A 17793-nucleotide genomic window follows, 5' to 3' on the forward strand; every position below is an offset into this window, starting at 1 on the left:
TTACTTTATCTAGCCATGATTTGAAGTTTTGCTAGTAGTTTTAAAGATATATGCTCAAAAATGCGATTAAAACCGATTAGTCATCGAGTTATGCATGTAAGCATGTTGACTAATATATGGGGAAATGCTTATGATGCTCAAAACCCACATAATTGTAACCATACATGCATCTACATGCACCTTTCATTAGGCATCTCTTTTACGAAACTCGAAGCCTGCGATGGTCTACGTTCTTGAAAACTTGAAGACTCGAATATATCTGAATCTATTCTGTGTTCACATTTCTTATGATACTTTATTATCGTACACGAATAGCTAACTCGAAATCAGCGGAGAACCAGATATTCTCCTGATAATATCCCCCTTCTAAATCCGCAGGTTTTGGGTAATTCAATATTTAGTGAAAATATGGATGCTCCCGAGCAAGATCGAGATAGGTATATCCAGAAGTATTCATCAGACCTAGTCTCAGATTTTGATCGTTCTCTTGCTTCATTCTTGACGAAGCCTAACGGTCAGCTTCGAAGGCGTGTGCGGAATAGGGAAACAGCCAGACTGACATCCCATGTGAGTATATTCTCGTATATGTCCCTAAAATAAAACAACCAAATAGACTAATAAGTTCTACCAAGGTCTTGGAGCCATTTCAAGAGTTACCACAACTACTTGATCCACAGTTACCTAAATGGTTGCCAAGTTTAGCGGGAGCATACCTGGGATGTCTGCGAGACCATCGTAATTATAGGTCGCTATCTACACGATCACAGCTTCTACTTCCTCTTTCAAATGCCATTTGCCAGATCCTCTATTCATTCTGCAAGATCCGAGGAGAGAAGGTTATTGTCATGTTTCTTAATGTGGAGACGAAATATCTAGAGCTTCTCCTACTCGCCATCGAAGACTCGGAGCGCGAGACTGATTCGGCAAATTCGTGGACCTGGCACGAACGATACATTGTCCTTCTCTGGCTGTCTCAGCTGTTCTTCGCCCCGTTTGATCTCTCAACTATATCTTCTGGCGATGCCGACGATCTCGATCGGTCTATTGTACCTGGATTTGAGTGGCCGTCTCAGATTCCAGGTATCACTTTACGAGTAATCCCTCTAGCAATCAAATATCTTGCATCACCAGGAAAAGAAAGGGATGGAGCCAAAGCCCTCCTAGTCCGCGTTGCGATGCGAAAGGACATGCAGGAGCTAGGCATCTTGAATGCTCTTGTCAAATGGGCCCTATCGACCCTAAACCCTTCGAAAGATCAGCCAGTTGAATCCCCGTACTATTACATCGGCACTCTATCATTCCTGGCTGGGATACTTAGTGCTTCAGCAGATACGTCCATCATGGATCCATATCTGTCAGCCATTTTCAACGCTACACAATCTATTGACACGGAAGAAAATGCTGCTTTCGATGTTATCAAGGAATCCGCGCTTGCTCGGAAGATGTTGATCAAGGTCATGCGTTCGGTTGTCACTCTAGTATTACGAAAGACGGAACAGACTGCTTCTGATACCGAAATGGTAGAGATATCGATCAGCTATCTTCTGGGAAGGTTAGCAGACAATGACACCCCTGTGCGACTTGCTGCCAGCAAAGCCCTCAGCATTATCACGCTTAAGTTAGAGCCTGAAATGGCCTCCGAGGTTGTTGAGGCTATTCTAGGAACACTCAACCAGAATGTCCTTTGGGTGAAGAATAAGTCAAATCCATCTGCTCCTCCAACTAAGGATATTACAGCGGTTGACCCGTTGGAGTGGCACGGTTTAATGCTTACTCTGTCCCACCTTCTTTATCAGAGGTCACCACCGGCCGAGAATCTGTCGGACATTATTCATGCTCTATTAATGGGACTTTCCTTCGAAAAGCGAAATCCATCAGGGGGTTCAATTGGCAGCAACGTCAGGGACGCGTCTTGCTTTGGTATATGGGCCCTTGCTCGTCGGTATAGCACGTCTGAGTTGCTTCAAGTACAGACAAAATCCATCTTAGTCGCTAGGGGGCATGATCCTACAGCCTCGATATTACAGGTGGTCGCGACCGAATTAGTTGTGACTGCTTCGCTTGATCCCGCTGGAAATATCAGGCGTGGTGCATCCGCCGCCCTTCAGGAACTGATCGGTCGACATCCCGACACCGTAGAGAAGGGTATTTCCGTTGTGCAGACGGTCGATTACCACGCCGTCGCCCTGCGTTCAAGAGCGATCCATGAAGTCGCTTTACAGGCAACTAGACTCTCACCGCACTATGGACGTGCACTTTTAGAGGCGACCCTTGGATGGCGAGGTATTGGGGATATGGACGCAGGGGCTCGAAGAGTAGCAGCCTCTTCCTTTGGTAATCTAACAGCAGAAGTCATCAAAGTCGAGACCTCCAATCCTACAGAGCGCTTTAAGGAATCCATCGACTTGCTACTCTCGCGACTTCGAGCTCTGCAAGTGAGACAAGTAGAAGAGCGGCACGGACTCCTACTAAGCCTTGCGACTGTCCTCGACCTGCTTCCTTTACTTCCCAATGAATCCCTTCGAGATACACCAATAACTGAAATATGTGCTGCTCTGAAAGAAATCCTACAGGATGCCAAGACTAAAACCTACAGAAAACCGGAATTAATTGCAGAGGCTACCGCCGGACTGGCGGTGTCCGGAGCGCCAGCTCTTTTGTTAAACGTTACACGAGGAGAGTCTCGACTTGAAAATTTGCAGTCCGGTCCCTTTATTGTTGATGAGGCTAACTCGGCGGCCTTGAGATCGGTCGCGGAGTTTTTAGACACATTGCAAGTGGATCGTCCGAAGCAACTCGATGAGATATTGGCTATTTTGCAGGATAATCTAAACACATGGCTTGACAGAAGTGAAAGCGAAGTAGTAAAAGCCTCGTCCAAAGCCGCATTGATCCTTCTTCTCTTTGCTCACCGGCAACAGTGCATGCAGATCATTGAGACATGGGCCAATAAAGTGCGCCACACGCCAGCAACACGCAGCAAGCACGGTGACGGGTTCTTCCATGCTCTGTCCGGTGCGTACCAACTTCAGCAGTACCGACACGACCAATCAGAAGGTGTTCTGGTGGGAAATGTCCTCGCAGAACGATGGAATTCAGACAACTACATCGAGACTCGCGTCGCTATTCTCCAGAGCCTAGTCGGTAGATCAATCCTCAAAGACAGAGCATTGGATTTCCTAGATATCGTCTCAGGAGGTCTTGACGATTATACCACAACTGCTCGTGGCGATATTGGCTCTCATGTGCGACTAGAGGCGATCAAAGCAACCAAGACTTTATGGGACGCGAAGAGAGATGACGAACAGGTTATCTCGGTTCTATTCCCCCGCATACTCCGCTTGGCTTCTGAGAAACTAGATCGAGTTCGTATTGTGGCGCAGTCTGTGCTGGCTACGCTCTTGGAATCGAGGTTCGTGCACATTTCGTTACTCCAAAGCCGATATTCTTACTAATCACCAAACAGACACGCTAAAATATTCTCTGGGTTATCTTTCTCTTCGAAAGATTACTTCGACTTTCTTCTCCGTCTTTGCAATGCAGAGCGACTAGACCAGGGTATAGTCAAAGTGTGGACGCCCGACGAAGAGGACTGTATATCAATATTATTAGCGGGCTTGGTAACCTCAGCCGACACAGGTAACGAAGATCTAGTGATAGTTAGCAGAGCTGCGCTTGCCGACTTCTGCGTAGACTCGTCTGAGAATCTAAAGCGGATATGTGCTGCGCTTGTTCACAATCTCAAGGTATACCAGGGCCAGGACCGAATCGTAATCCCTACGCTCGAGGTCGTGGCGTACTTATTCCACGCCGGTCTGCTGCAGCTCTGCCCCGAAATTAACCTGAGGCAGCTGTGCGTGCTAGTGCAGAAAGCGGCGTACAAGACCGGAAGCGTGCGTAAGCTCGAGGCTTGCATTAGGGTCTACGGCGCCATCGCGGCTGTTGACGTGAACGATCAAGTAGCGGGTGAGATGGTGACGAAGAGGCGCGAAGGCGTTCTTGAGGCGAAGAAGAGGCTCGGCGCTCTAATGACGCATCCATGGCCTCGGGCAAGGTGCCTAGTTGTCGACGAGCTGTGGAGTTTGACGGATGAATATGAGAACGCAGAGATGAGGAAGTTATTGACTGTGGATTGGAGTAAGGCTGAGAAGTCTTACGTTAAAAAGGTTGTTGGAGAGCTTGGGCTTGAGTAGTAGATCTTAGTGCTAGATCCTATGCATATTTTGAGCGTGAGACTGACAAATTAATCATCAACCTTGAACCCACCAAAGGAACACTTGTGATAGATTATTACATCCCATTAAAGACTTAATAAGTTGACCAGCCTACCACAAATCTCGGGGAACGACACTCGTGAAACATGAGGTAGTTTGACAGGAAATTATACGATCACACAAACACATTGAGGGATATAAGATATGAAATACGTGTATAGAAAAGCCCATTTGCTTCCCTAGCTTTGGGAGACAAGGAGTTACAGGAATAGACACTTCATGATGCTGAGTAAATTTCCACGGGATGTCCGGAATGAGTGTTAAACGCGTATTTGCGTATTTGCAGCATGTGAAATGTGTTGAAATCTGTGAAATCATGACACACGTCACCGTGTCGCCTCATACCTTGGCGTAACACTGAGTTGAATGGTTTCTTGCAACGTTAAATTGGTCTCGCGAAGTGGCAATTGGCGAGTGTTAGGTTTTTTCGGTGCGAAATTGGAATTAGCCATGAGCTTTGAAAAATTGGCTCGGACAGTCTATGTAGGTGGACGCGTAGAAGATAATATAGCCGGAGGTAAGTTGAGGTTTCAGGTATTTCTGTTACTCGGAAGCTTGCCTAAGAAGGCAAGTCGCGGGAATACCACGTCGTCCTTTTTTTTGCAACTAAAGGCACCGATGGCACATCTTCATCCATCCATCACGCCATCATGCACATGAGCGTCCTTGGTAATTTCCCTTCAATTACCTGAATTGACTTGGTTATAGGTATAGTGAAGTTGTCGTTGGTGAAGCCATCCTGTACACCGGGTTCGAATAAGGATTTGTAAGTTGGCAAGTTGTCAAGTGTCACAAGCAAGATCAAGATTTCTATGGATGTAATGCAAAAAATTGTTACCCCGCTCTATTAACCATGGCACGAACCTATGCAATTATCCATATATGTACCTATACTTAGGTACGAACGGAATACCGGCAAGGCGCATCGCCTATCTTTCCAAACGAATCCAAGGTTCTCGATAAGGCTTACAACCTTGAATCGAAACCGCCTTAATGGGCTTTTCGTCCGTATCACGGGATAAAGCCGCAAGGCGCAAGACATACATAAATATAGACGATATTATAGCTAGCCTAGCAATATACCTAGGTAGGTTCCTATATTTACAACAATTACGATAATTATGTACCATAATATTATGTAACTCTCAAAAGCTCGACTGGTTCGGCAATTATTAGAACTCACAGACTCATTAACCAATGCAACGCTCTTAGACCCGACCACCAGATTTTGTTTGTTGCGGCTCAATCCTGCGTCAGCAGATGATGACATAAGAGATTTACATATTACTCTGGGGAAACCTGGGCGCCTTATATATTACGGGGCCAAACTGAGACATGGAACTGGGTCAATTTTTAACGTCTCCTCTTGCTTGCGTCCGCGGATAAATTTCGGATAGGCAGTAGTCGTTCCTTTTTACCGTCATTTGACCCCTTGAGGGCATCGCCGTTGTAAGCCCGAGGTGATCGGTTTTAATTAGGACGGGAAATGGCGTCGGTGAAGAAGCTAGGCCGAGAAAGACAAGGTCTCACGTGCTTCCAAGTTTCACGGAATATCACCTTAATTAGAATTCGGTGAAGTCAGGCCTGATATGGACTAGTTGAATTAGTTCGGGTGAAACTCTCGGTGGATTTTAAAAACTGAGTATAGTAATAGTGGTTAGTAATAACACTTGAAATCTTGGGGGGCAGCAACCGCTAGGTCATTGATGCGGTTGTGGGTTCCGCTTCAAATCGGCCACTTCCACTGTCCCATTCATGATCCTTGCGCATTGTCTCGTACGCCCCGCTTAAAGGACCCCTGTCTCGAGATTCGCACATCGATCTGCAGGCAACCCCTGCCCAACCATTTTTTCTGCAATTGGAAGCTCCCAAAAGATAAGTTGCCAAGTCGCCAAGTCGCTTCTCCAACGTTTTCTGTCATACTGACTTTCGAAAAGTATATTTTGAACCCTATGATCCAAATAACTAGTCGGAAGAAGTCAACCCATCGGTCGTCTTATTCAGAGTCTTCCATGTTATACGGTAATACAGTACGAGCACTACGTTCGACGTTGAAAATGAAGAATATTGCCGTTCCGAAATGATGAGATCGCCGACTGTTCTTTCGTTTTCATGACGATCCCGTGTTAATCAGGTCAATCAGGTCAATCAGCACAGACCCTGTTCACCAATCGCTCGTGACGAATCGCCCCAAACGGTCGGGAACTTGGTTAGGTGCATCCCGTCGCAATTAATTCCTGTGTTAAAGTACCTCCCAGTACTTTTCTCGCGGTGAAGGGGGTGCAAGGGTAAGCATGCGGGATAACTTAGTAGGAATGCTAAACAGCGTGATGATAGCAGAAAGCCTCGAGTCTAGACTACAGGAGGAAAAAAACGCCACAAAGACATTCATCCTTCCTTAGTCATTAGGCATAGTTCGGCCTACATCTATTATATTCTATCAAGAAAGGGCTATAGGACTATTCGCAAGCCTGTCAATTCTTTACGCGCTTAAGAAGGATTATACGCTCTATTGATCTCATTGGCAAACTGCTAAGAGTCGGACCAATCTACTGCTACGGTAGTTGAGCCGAAATACTGGGTGTCACAATACGAGAGACCCTACCAACGTAACTACCTGCCTTAGGTACACGATCTATTTTCTCACTCCCTTCCGGAGCACTATACGCACGCATGTATGTAAGTAAGTATGTTACTATCACAAAGTCTGCCCGTGACCGCGTTACAACACTAGTAAGTGCTTCTCAGCTTGTTGTTACCTTTTGCATAGTACGAAGAACATTGCATGCAGATCAGCAGTTGCCCTTAGGTGGTCGCCGATAGCTAATCTTTGACAAAGCTCTTACAATTGCTACATGTAACCTCGATAAGTAAGCTCTCATCACGGATCGCTTAAGAGCCGACAGGCAATATGCAACAATGGTTGGCATACCGTGGGAATACAGTTCTTCATAGAACGATAGCAATGTCTTCTCATGTGGGAGGCACATGACTTCTGTTTTAACGCCTCCAACTTGAGCCGAGAGAAAATAGCTACCGTGCTGCAGTACTAGAAGGTATCTATAATTTACCTATTTCAATGACTAACATAACTATAACATAATGCCAGCTGAGAAATCAAATTGGAATCACTATCTGAGGCTGAAAGATTATAATCATGAAGGCGACTTTTTGGGATTAGATCCGATGAGAAGATTCCTTCGGAGTCTCGCTTTCGCCTCGCCCCCTCTAGTTTGAAGATAGACAGCTTAAAGTCTCGATCTAGACCTGCAGATTGTAGTACGTGTACGTTTACGTCCTCTTATCTTCACTATCTACGCTCAGGCTTCGAGTCATCACCATCGAACTTCAGAAGATATCAAAATTCAACGGACCTGGTTCGATAGATATCTATCCCTTAACCCTTGCGATTCTTTTCAACAAAAGGCCAAACCGGGGTTCGCGTTGCGCCAATCGTCTTAAGTCCCGGCCGAGAATCCTCTAAGCCACATTGATGCGACTCGCTTAACAACCATGAAATTCGTATTAAGCCAATCTGTATTGGTGACGGCGGCGGCGCTAATTGAGCGTGGGGACGGCATAAGTTCGCTAGGTTCTACGACTTTGCCCACCACACACCTCTCTGCCAATGCAAGGACTCTAACCAATCTCTTTGATGTTGTATAGGTACAATACGCTAGCAAATACGAATACTATATACCCTAGGAAATGCGATTTTCAGCCTTCCTCCGCGGCCGGCAAAGGATGAAGAAAAAAGTTAGCGCCGTACTATCACAAGAATCTCTCGTACGAGTAATCATGGTATGGTAATAATGGTAACAATTATATGCTCTAATAATAATGAGAAAACCGTGTTACCTTAGCACGCGCTATCGATTCAATGTCCTACGTCGTTCCTTCATGAGCTGCAAGCGTCCGTCTTATACTCGTACTTCGAAGTTCTTGCTACTTTACTTAACACCACGGGACATTGGGAAATGGTGTGCTCGCACAACATATGTAAGTGTAGGTAGCACCTACCCTCAGGCGTGGGATCTTATTTTATAGGTATAGTACATCGGTACATAGGCGCACATATATGGATGCATGTATAGGTATTCGCTTTACTTTAGTGGCCGAGGTCATCGTGCATGCGTGTCTGCGATGTGCCTGCGATGTATCTTGGATACATATATGTAACAGATATTGACATATGTAATGATAGCAGCACGTCCCGACTCGATTAATCAATCCCAATTCCAAACCGAGGTTCCACCTAGGCAGCTGGGCAATCCCCTATCCCATCTAACGGGGATCCTAGCCAAGGATTCAAAGTCTAGAGATCTGCATTTGTAACAGTACGTACTACCTACCCTAGGTATCCTTGCAACCAATGTTGAACTTAGTCGATGGTTTTATCTCATGTGGGACCATCAATGAGCTGTCGTGGCGGGTACGTATCTAGTACTATACCAGGTAGTACTTAGACGGACTAGGTTGCAAGGTGACCCTCGGATGTACTTTTTCATATCAATATATCAATTGATGCCCTCGTTAGTCACATAGGGTACAAGCAACTACCCGTTCACACCTTACACTTGACATGATAACGTTTAACCCTCACCAACCTTCCCCAAGTTTGGGACCCTCATCCCATCCTATTCCATGTCACTTCCACTACTAGTTTCTTACCAACCAATAACTTTTAACTACAACATCTTCTCGTGCTCTCTCTCCCCGTACGCTTGCTCTCTTTTCGTTTTCCTACATAATCATATCAACTACCAACGCGATATCTTTGTTACCCAGGTACGATGCGCAGTCCAAGGCCATTGATGTCATACGCCTTTCACCGCCGACATCGTTATAATTGTGTAGTCCATGCATCATCGGATAGACTTGACACTTGTGCCGCTGGTAGAGGATCACAGACCACTTGTTTAACGTCATAAGTGGAATACGATATTTTAGATCCGTTCGGGCTGCAGATGGTTTCTCGTAAATTGGGTATCGACTCCGAGTACGACAAACGACTCCTGCACTTCCGCTTTTGCCTGGATCTTAACGAGAAGGAGCCAAAAGGAGGAAGTATCAAAGCTGCCGTGGTGGTTTCCGAACCTATGTGGCGGTGGCTTAACTGATATTTTTTTCTTTTAACGTGAAGCTCGTCGGTTCTATTGAAGCCGGCGTCTTCTGAAGAGGTCCTTTTATCCCCCGCTCGTCCCTCTGCGGAGGTTGACGGGCGTGGTTGATTCTGAGCAGAGACAAAATGTCCCTGTATACATCGCCGCCACCGCTCCATACTCCCGATCAAGACAAACCAACGCTTCTGGTTTGTTGGTGGATCACATTATTTTGTACCACGATAATTCTGTTGCGCATCGCCGGCCGCTTCGTCAGATCTGAGAAGCTGTTTAGGGAGGACAAGACGGCTGCGCTAGCCATCATTCCGTTATATTTGCGCATGGGATGTGTTCACGTCATTCTTATCTACGGAACTAACAACGCACACTTCACCGAGTTAACCGCCGAAGAGATTCATAAGAGATCCATCGCCAGTGGGTTGGTCCTCGCCAGCCGGATCTTCTATGCAGCTACGTATGTATCTTACCCCTTGGTCTCTCCTCAACCCCTTGGTGTAGCCTGTCAAGACGGCTGTATCTTAACGAATCATATCGGATGTGAACCCATCGTGTACTTGCTAACTTGTTTTTGCTGAAGGCTTTGGATTCTTAAGAGCGCCATCCTCGAATTCTTCAAACGCTTAACGAGTACCACCTGGAATCGCTCTCATGGAATAATCTTGCTTATTATACGAGCTACTCTGGTCCTAACGTTTGTGGCTATCGTGATAGCCGATTTAACAGAATGCCAGCCATTTACCCATTATTGGCAGGTGATGCCCGACCCCGGAGGCCAGTGTCGTCAAGGTTACGTCCAACTCATCACGATGGCGACTTGCAACATCACGACAGATCTCCTCCTCGTTATCTACCCGGTTCCTATAATCCTCACAAGTGCTATGAATACCAAGAAAAAGATTCAACTGACCTTGTTGTTCTCAACGAGCCTAATCGTTGTCGGAACCACCGGATACCGAATTCCTCGAATAATTCGTCTCCATGGAAATCAGCAGATCCGGTCTCTACTTGCCTCTGTCGAGCTGCTATTCGCCACAGCCTCCGCTAATACGTTGGTGCTTGGGTCCTTCGTCCGAGATAGGGGTGTGAAAAAGTCTCGTTACAGGCATAATTCTGGGCCTCCAGAATCCATCGACCGCTCATCTGATCGGAGACCTACGCTTCAGAACCATTGGGGGAGTGACGAAGATTTAGTGAGAGGTCTAGGGCTTGGTGTGGACCGCGAAATTCGCCTTGCCGCAAAACAGCAAGATCAGGGAGATGATCGCACAAAATCCATTACGGACATGGAGAGCTGGAATTTTCCTCGACGAAATCCAAGCAGTGCTACACGTAGTGACGATTCCCTATTAGGCCGGGATCAACTAACTTCATCACGGAGCAACTCTACCTTAACTCCTCGCAGGGTTTCTTTCTTCGATGTCGGCGGTTTGCTGGACGGTGAGCCGTCTCGGAGCGTACGGGATAGCTACAATTCTAACGTCGAGCCGCCATCACCACTCTCTCCCGCCTCTCCTTCGACTACTATGCAAGCATCTACCAATGGCTTCCGACGAGGGTCTCAAGTATTACTACAGGATTTCGGTGGTTTTCTTAGCCCATTTACGGCTAGACAATCTCGATCGAGTTCCAGAAATGGTACGGAACTAGAATCAATCCCACAAGACCCTAAAGAACCAAACTACGCTTCTACCGATAGCCGTGGAAACTCGAACGAAACAGAGCAAAGAATGAAAAACTTGGAGCGTCTCCCTGAGACGAACATTGTGCGTTGATGATGTTTTAGGGGAAGGCTCGGGAACTCATCGTTTACGGATGCTACTTAATCGATTCACATGCGATTCCGACTCGATCCACACTGCAACTTCTATACAATACCACACTGGTAGCCTCAGCAAATATCGAAACAATAGTCACATTACGATACTTAGTGTCGTTATCCTTCGTCATCTCTTACAAAGCTCCGAATCAGCAAGGCAGAAGAATATATCTACGAATAAGGGCGACTTGCGGAATTGACGATAATTAACCATTTCATTAACATATATTTACCTACATATCTTTACCTCCTTACGACATGACATTTACGACGTTAACGCCGCCATTGTACAAATATATCTATATACGAAGAATTTACACGAAACGATTCGGGATGAATATTTAATCAGGCGTATTCTATACTGGCGGGGTGGAGAGATGGTCTTAAGACTTATGTGGCGTTTTCTTGGATCACATAGGGGGTTTATCATGCGCATCAAAGGCGGAAGGGGTTCGGCCGCGCCTACGGAGTTATTGGAGGATGGATATACAACAGAGCAGGGAATATCGGTATCTTCTAGGGACAAGCATATGATCTGTGCTATCGGAGCACGTTAGGCCATGTCCGTACTTGAGCCTTGTGTATGTGTATCTGGGTTCGTCATTTGTTGCTCTGTATCTTATTATTATCATTATACCCCTTGGGCATTAGGCCCATTTTGCTTTCGATAAATTAGGACAGAATAGATCTGTGATAGATCTTGACGTAATAGATGATATGTCTACATCTTTCTCGCATTTGTAAGAGACAATTGGCGATTTTTTTTTTTTGGGATACACCTATTTGAAAAGATAGTACATGGGTTTTAGCTTCCGTAGAAACTTATAGAAGGTCTTATATTTGCATTCTTTCTTTACTTAGTGGGGTTCGTACTCTCATTGACACCAGGGAGAAATGGGAAACACAAGACTGGGCATTTAATAGTTTCTATACTGCGTTTTCTACCACTAGAAACCAAGAACTACATCTTCCTAGGAGACGGACTAAGACGATAGGAGAAGAAGCTCTTACTTCAAAATCTTCTAGGACCCCATTTATAGGACTTATTTTAGGATGTAGTCATAAAAATGGCGATCATTGAAACGCGTAAACACCCGATTTCGTAGACCGCGACATCCCCTTTCCTACTCCACAGCTGTGGGCAGTTACTAAGAGAATAGCATCTCATTCATTAGTAGCAAAACCTTTTGACTAACTACAGGGAACAGAAAATCGGAATCTGGAGAACCCCCCGAGTTGTAGACCACAAAACGCCACCCAAGCCAAAGTCAAGTTTCATGCTCATAGACGCCGGTTTCTGCAATGATGTTTTCTTTTCTTTTTCCCTCGCCTCCTTCTTCTCCCTTCCTCTTGTCGGATTAGACCATAGGGTATGGAGTATAGGTAGGTGTAAGGTATCGATAGGTATAGAGCTGACGAGATACTCTGCTCATACACACAACCGGTAACTCGCGTACCGTCCAGCCGTCTCGGAGGAACGGATGATCTTGACGACCTGTCCGCGCTTCATGCCGTAGTACTTGGCGACGGGGTCCTTCTGGAGGATACGAGGGAGTTGGGTCTCCTTGAGACGGTAACGCTTGAGCAGCGCGACCTTCTCTTCTCTAGAGAGGACGACGTGGCGCGGCACAAGCTCGTGGTGGGTGATGTTGATCAGAAGGTCCTCCTCGAGGAACCACTCGATGGAGGTCCACTGGGCGAACTTCGCGATCTCCTTCTTGGCGGAGGGCGAGACGGACACGTGCGAGACTAGGATGCCGGTGTGGTGGTTCTCGTGCGCGCAGAACTTGCCGAATCGTCGCATCTGGTCCGCGCCTAGCTGTTCTTCGTCGAGGAACTCCACCCAGATCGTGCCCACGTCCGCCTTCGGGTCCGGGTTCGACGGTGTTGCGATCGGCGTCATCTTCCTGATCATCTCCGGACTAGGGCGAGCCGAGAATTTGAGCTTCGATCGCCTGTAGGTTCGTAGCGGGTTAGTTAGCGAGTCCATGGTTTCTTTATTTTATTTTTTGTTAGGTGATGATGGAGCTTCAGAATACGTACACGACGGAACCGTCGAAGTTGCAGTAGATGTTTTTGAACGTCTCGAGGGTCATGTTCACTTCTGTGTCAGATAGTTCGTAACCCTGCTGGCGCATTAGTGTCTACCGAAACACACATATCATCTTGACGCGGTAGAATGGTAGCGTGATGTGAAAATGCGATTGAGCTGCATTCGCGCCAAAATCGTAGTAACAGTACACGTTTGAGGGGATCGAGGCTACGGGTAGACTGGGGGTAGAATCGCTTGCTTACTCGGTCCTGAACCATCTCGTGGATGGTTCGCCATGCTCGCCATGTCTTGACGGTGACCTTGTCGTTGGCGTCGTTACTGGTGTACTCTGAATCCGCCATCGTTGAAACTACGCGGTTTTCAATTAAACTTGGGAGATTGCGTAGATAGAGGTGAGTTGTCGCGACTTTGCGCGAGGTTGAAAGTGGGCTTATTGGTCGGGTCTGAATGAGAGTTGAAGAATTGACAAGTAGAAGGACAATGAAAGTTCAGCCTTGCGTGACGAAGAAGGTGAAAAATTCCAAGGTATCTGAGTACCTATCGTTCCTGGCCTTATCTGCAGGGCAGCAGGGATACACATATGTGGATAAGGTACGTATCTGAAAGAATCAGACGCTAATCCCTGCAGGGTGCATATTGATGGATCCCAGCTCACCGGTCATACAATAATTTGAAGTTTGTACCTCGTAGTAAGGTTTGCTTACTGGAGACGGCAAAAGTCCGGCAGAAAGTGACCTGTAGTGGAAAGTGCACAGGTCTAACGGAAAAATAGCGTGGTAGTGAATTGGATAATGAGACATTGTGTTGTGCTAGAATCAAAATTCACTTTTTTTTTTTCTTTAACCAGTGGACCTCGACTCCGAATTTTTCCTCTTACCTGAATTTGACAGGCATTAGGACCCTGAGATCTGGCCTCCTAACCTCTCGGTTCGCCGACCATTTCTTATTACCTATTTGTACCTTAAATCGTCTTCTTTCTTTAGATATTGATTGTGACTTTTTAATTTGTCGCTGTCTTTATCTAGTTTCGTCCATTTCCTATTCCCGTCCGACTCGTGCTCCATCCTCGATAACGAATTTCGGTAAAAGACACGACTTACGCTATTTTAACCAACATGGCTGAAGTAGCTGATACCCCGGTTCCCGCCGCGGGTGAGAAGAAGAGGCCCGAGAAGCCCAATGCCGATCTCTTCAATGAGCAATTGGCTAAGGCTGAGAAGGAATACCAGGAATCATTTGCTAAATATGTTAGTTTGCGCACATACCTGTGTAAAGTAGTGATAATATTAACCGTCATCATAGAATGCTGTCAAGCAGAAGGTCGAAATTGCCGCCCCGAACAAGAACAAAGAGAACCAGTCACCTACCCAGAAGCGCCGCCAGGAGCTTATTGCCCAAGCCAACGAGATTCGCAACAAGCAGGGCGCCGGCAAGAATGCTCGCAACTCCAAGCTAGACCAGATTAAGCGCCTCGATGAACAGCTTCGCTCCCGGATCTCCGAACAAAAGAATGCACGCGGAAAGGTAGCTTTCAAGAGCGTTGAAGATGTGGACCGTGAAATCGATCACCTCGAAAAGCAGGTTAATGGCGGCATGATGAAGCTGGTCGATGAGAAGAAGGCACTTGCCGAAGTTTCAAACCTCCGAAAGCAGCGCAAGAACTTCGCCCAGTTTGACACTTCGCAGAAGGGTATCGATGAATTGAAAGCCAAGATCAAGGAGATCAAGGACAGCATGGATGACCCCGAAACCCGCGCACTTAGCGACCAGTACACTAAGATTCAGGCCGAGCTCGACAGCATCAAGGCGGAGCAAGATGAGGTATTCAAGAACCTCAACGTCCTGCGCGATGAGCGAAGCAGACTTCAGGCCGAGCAACAGGAGAAATTCCAAGCCGTACGGAAGATCAAGGACGAGTACTATGGTGCGAAGAAGGTATTCGCCGAGTATGAACGTGAGGCCCGTCAACGAATTCGGGAGCGTCAGAAGGCTGAGCGCGACCGTATTGAGAAGGAGCGGAAGAAGGAGCGTGCGCAAAAGTTGCTCCAAGAGGCTAGCGACCCGGCCTATCTCGAAGAGATTCGCAGAGCCAACAGTCTACTACACTTCTATGATCCGTCTTCGACCTCGACCGAAAAGGCGCCTCTTCTGGCTGACAGCGGTTTGGGCGCTCAGGCTTCGCGAAAGGTCGACGATTCTGGTTTGAAGGGCACTCGGTTGGTACGAAAGGAAGACCGTGAGGACGACTATTTGCCAGCCGTCAAGAAGGGTAAGAAGGGCAAGAAGGCTGTTGTCGCAGCCGAGAAACAGGGTTTCAACTGCCCCCCTTCTGTTATCGATGACTGTGGATTCCTGGGAATTGACCCACCCATGGCCGCCTCTGATGTTCCCGCTGTTATCGAGAAGGTCAAGGCCAAGCTCGAAAACTGGAAATCTGATCAGCAAGCCCAAACCCAGCGTGTAAGTGATAATTTGTGAAATAAAAACCAAACCTGAATAGTTACTGACAAATTCTAGAACATCGACAAGGCCAAGAAGGAGATCGAGAAAATCGAGGCTGAAGAGGCAGCTGAAGCTTCTGGTGCTGCAACCCCTAATGGCGTCAACGGAGATAATAAGTCCGATGATAAGGTGGCTGCTGTAGCCTCGGAGTTGAAGGAGGCGTCGCTTGAGGAGAAATCGGCCTAGAAGTCCGAATTACCCCTAAAGCCACAATCCGAGGATCAAGATTTGACCGAGGTCAAATAAACGGTTTTCTGGTCATCAGACCTTCAACACATACACGATCTAAACTCATCCCTTTATTTGAGAGAAGATTAAGTTTCTCCGGGGACACAAAAAAGGCTATGGGAAAATCAAGGTTTAGATTTCCACGTCGTCACATGTATTTAGCATCAAAGCGCCTCCAGCTATACCTATACCTACCTCCTCTACCCATAGTATGCACTCCCGCTTTTCGTACCCTCTCGACGTCTGTACGACTCGCCTATCATGATGGGTTGTCGGGTCTAACAGCGTCTGAGACATGACATGACATGACACGAGACAATGATAGGATAGCATAGATATGAAAGGTACCTTCTCTACGAATTAAAAAGAACGAAAAGTAAAAAAAAAAAAGGAGTCTGTATCACTTGTATGTTATTAAAATGTAAGCCGTAGCGGCATGGCCCGACCCTTAGAACTAACTAACTCAACTTAGCTCGTGCGTGTCGTGGTCCACTCGATATGTAGTGTATGTATGTATGTACGTACTGTATCTCTCGTCTCTCCATAGGGATCCTCATTCCCTATTCGGTAGTCCGCTCCCCGTATTCCCCCTTCCCACATCCATTACGTGACCGTCAACGCTTCCCTCGAATTTTTTTTTTCGGTCGGGATAGGGGTCTTGATTCGTCCACGCTCCCAAAACGTCCCGACGCCTTGGGGAAAGCTGGTGGAAGGGAAGGGAAGCGAAGGGAGGGGCTCGCTTTGGTTTCGTTTGGAATGATAGTAGATAGGTAGGTATGTGTATGTGTATGTGTACTCGTGACCCCCCAGCCGTGCATCGGTCGCTCTCTCTCTCTGGCTTCATTGGGCTGGTGTTGGGTGTTACCTCTGTACCCCGTCTGTCCATCTCTCTTGGGTCCCGTCGGCAGATGATGATAGATCCCGCGTACATACCTACCTACATACATGGATACTTTCGATGACGGCGATGATGGGCATTGCGCATCGCGCGTGTGCTCTGGAAAAGGAAGGTTCAGGGTCCTTTCGTTCGAATCGACGGGGGTGAGTCGATCTCGCTCTTTCACGTCTGGTTGGCTTGGTTATGCGGACATGCAATACACACATACACACGTACGCACATGTTTTGCCACTGGTACGTATAGGATTACCTAGTAGGGAGGTACTGTATATAGCTCTGTAGATTTAAGGTCGGTTTTTGGAGATATCATAGGCTGGGGTTTTATGTCCACAAATAGCTAGGTAGCCAGTGGAAGCACCCAAGTAGACAGACAGACAGATGGACAGACATGAGGCGTAGTTAGGGGTCTTTCGTTTCGACATACCTACCCACCAATCTGCCAATCCAAGAGCCTTACCTCCAGTATCCTATCTCCTTAAATCCCCGCCCTACCTGACCTCCGTAGGGCATCTAGAAAGCGTGCCATCCATTGCGACGAAAGCTCGTTTTTTATTACCTACTTTACGTCCCTACCAATCTTCCGCCATATCTACCTAACGTATCCATAAGATATTCCTCGCTGATTGACATCCCGAGCTCGAGCCGCGATTTTATTATTGTTATTATAAAGCTGACCCAGTTCTCGTTGCATACGTGTCAGCCGCATCGCCTATGGCGAGAGGGGGGTCAAAGATCTGACGCGTGACTTCTCGGCAAGCTACTGTAGCAGCCTGCCCATCTCACATTTTCATCTTCTTCATGCCCTCACGCCTGAAATCTGATGTCTAACCGCCTCAACGCTCGTCTGAGTGATGAACACGTCTGCATACTCTTGAAATCGGCCGAAAAACCAGCAATTG

The 17793-nt window shown here is 46.9% G+C and overlaps 4 protein-coding genes across 4 annotated transcripts; 3 read left to right on the forward strand and 1 right to left on the reverse strand.

The window, feature by feature from the left end:
- Positions 1-218: 218 nt before the first annotated feature.
- Positions 219-4417, forward strand: GGS22DRAFT_64186 (tubulin folding cofactor D C terminal-domain-containing protein). Its single transcript, XM_047967643.1, has 3 exons — positions 219-567; positions 633-3412; positions 3467-4417. Exons 1-3 carry the CDS (start codon positions 409-411, stop codon positions 4191-4193), a joined length of 3666 nt encoding a protein of 1221 aa, XP_047822714.1. The 5' UTR covers positions 219-408; the 3' UTR covers positions 4194-4417.
- Positions 4418-9363: 4946 nt separating this feature from the next.
- GGS22DRAFT_64230 (uncharacterized protein) lies at positions 9364-11380 on the forward strand. The gene is made up of 2 exons (XM_047967644.1): positions 9364-9851; positions 9975-11380. The coding sequence occupies exons 1-2, from the start codon at positions 9523-9525 to the stop codon at positions 11167-11169; spliced, it is 1524 nt and encodes a 507-aa protein (XP_047822715.1). The 5' UTR covers positions 9364-9522; the 3' UTR covers positions 11170-11380.
- Positions 11381-12468: 1088 nt separating this feature from the next.
- GGS22DRAFT_64237 (DNA-directed RNA polymerases II 24 kDa polypeptide) lies at positions 12469-13712 on the reverse strand. The gene is made up of 3 exons (XM_047967645.1): positions 13509-13712; positions 13257-13339; positions 12469-13168 (listed from the first exon to the last, which is right to left on the reverse strand). Exons 1-3 carry the CDS (start codon positions 13605-13607, stop codon positions 12643-12645), a joined length of 708 nt encoding a protein of 235 aa, XP_047822716.1. The 5' UTR covers positions 13608-13712; the 3' UTR covers positions 12469-12642.
- A 114-nt stretch (positions 13713-13826) lies between these two features.
- On the forward strand, positions 13827-16344 carry GGS22DRAFT_152614 (uncharacterized protein). The gene is made up of 4 exons (XM_047959711.1): positions 13827-13865; positions 13922-14513; positions 14569-15726; positions 15784-16344. The coding sequence occupies exons 2-4, from the start codon at positions 14382-14384 to the stop codon at positions 15952-15954; spliced, it is 1461 nt and encodes a 486-aa protein (XP_047822717.1). The 5' UTR covers positions 13827-13865; positions 13922-14381; the 3' UTR covers positions 15955-16344.
- The last annotated feature ends 1449 nt before the right edge of the window (positions 16345-17793 follow it).

The sequence above is a fragment of the Annulohypoxylon maeteangense genome (assembly GCF_022496945.1).
Source record: "Annulohypoxylon maeteangense strain CBS 123835 unplaced genomic scaffold GGS22scaffold_2, whole genome shotgun sequence".
Taxonomy (NCBI): Eukaryota; Fungi; Ascomycota; class Sordariomycetes; order Xylariales; family Hypoxylaceae; genus Annulohypoxylon; species Annulohypoxylon maeteangense.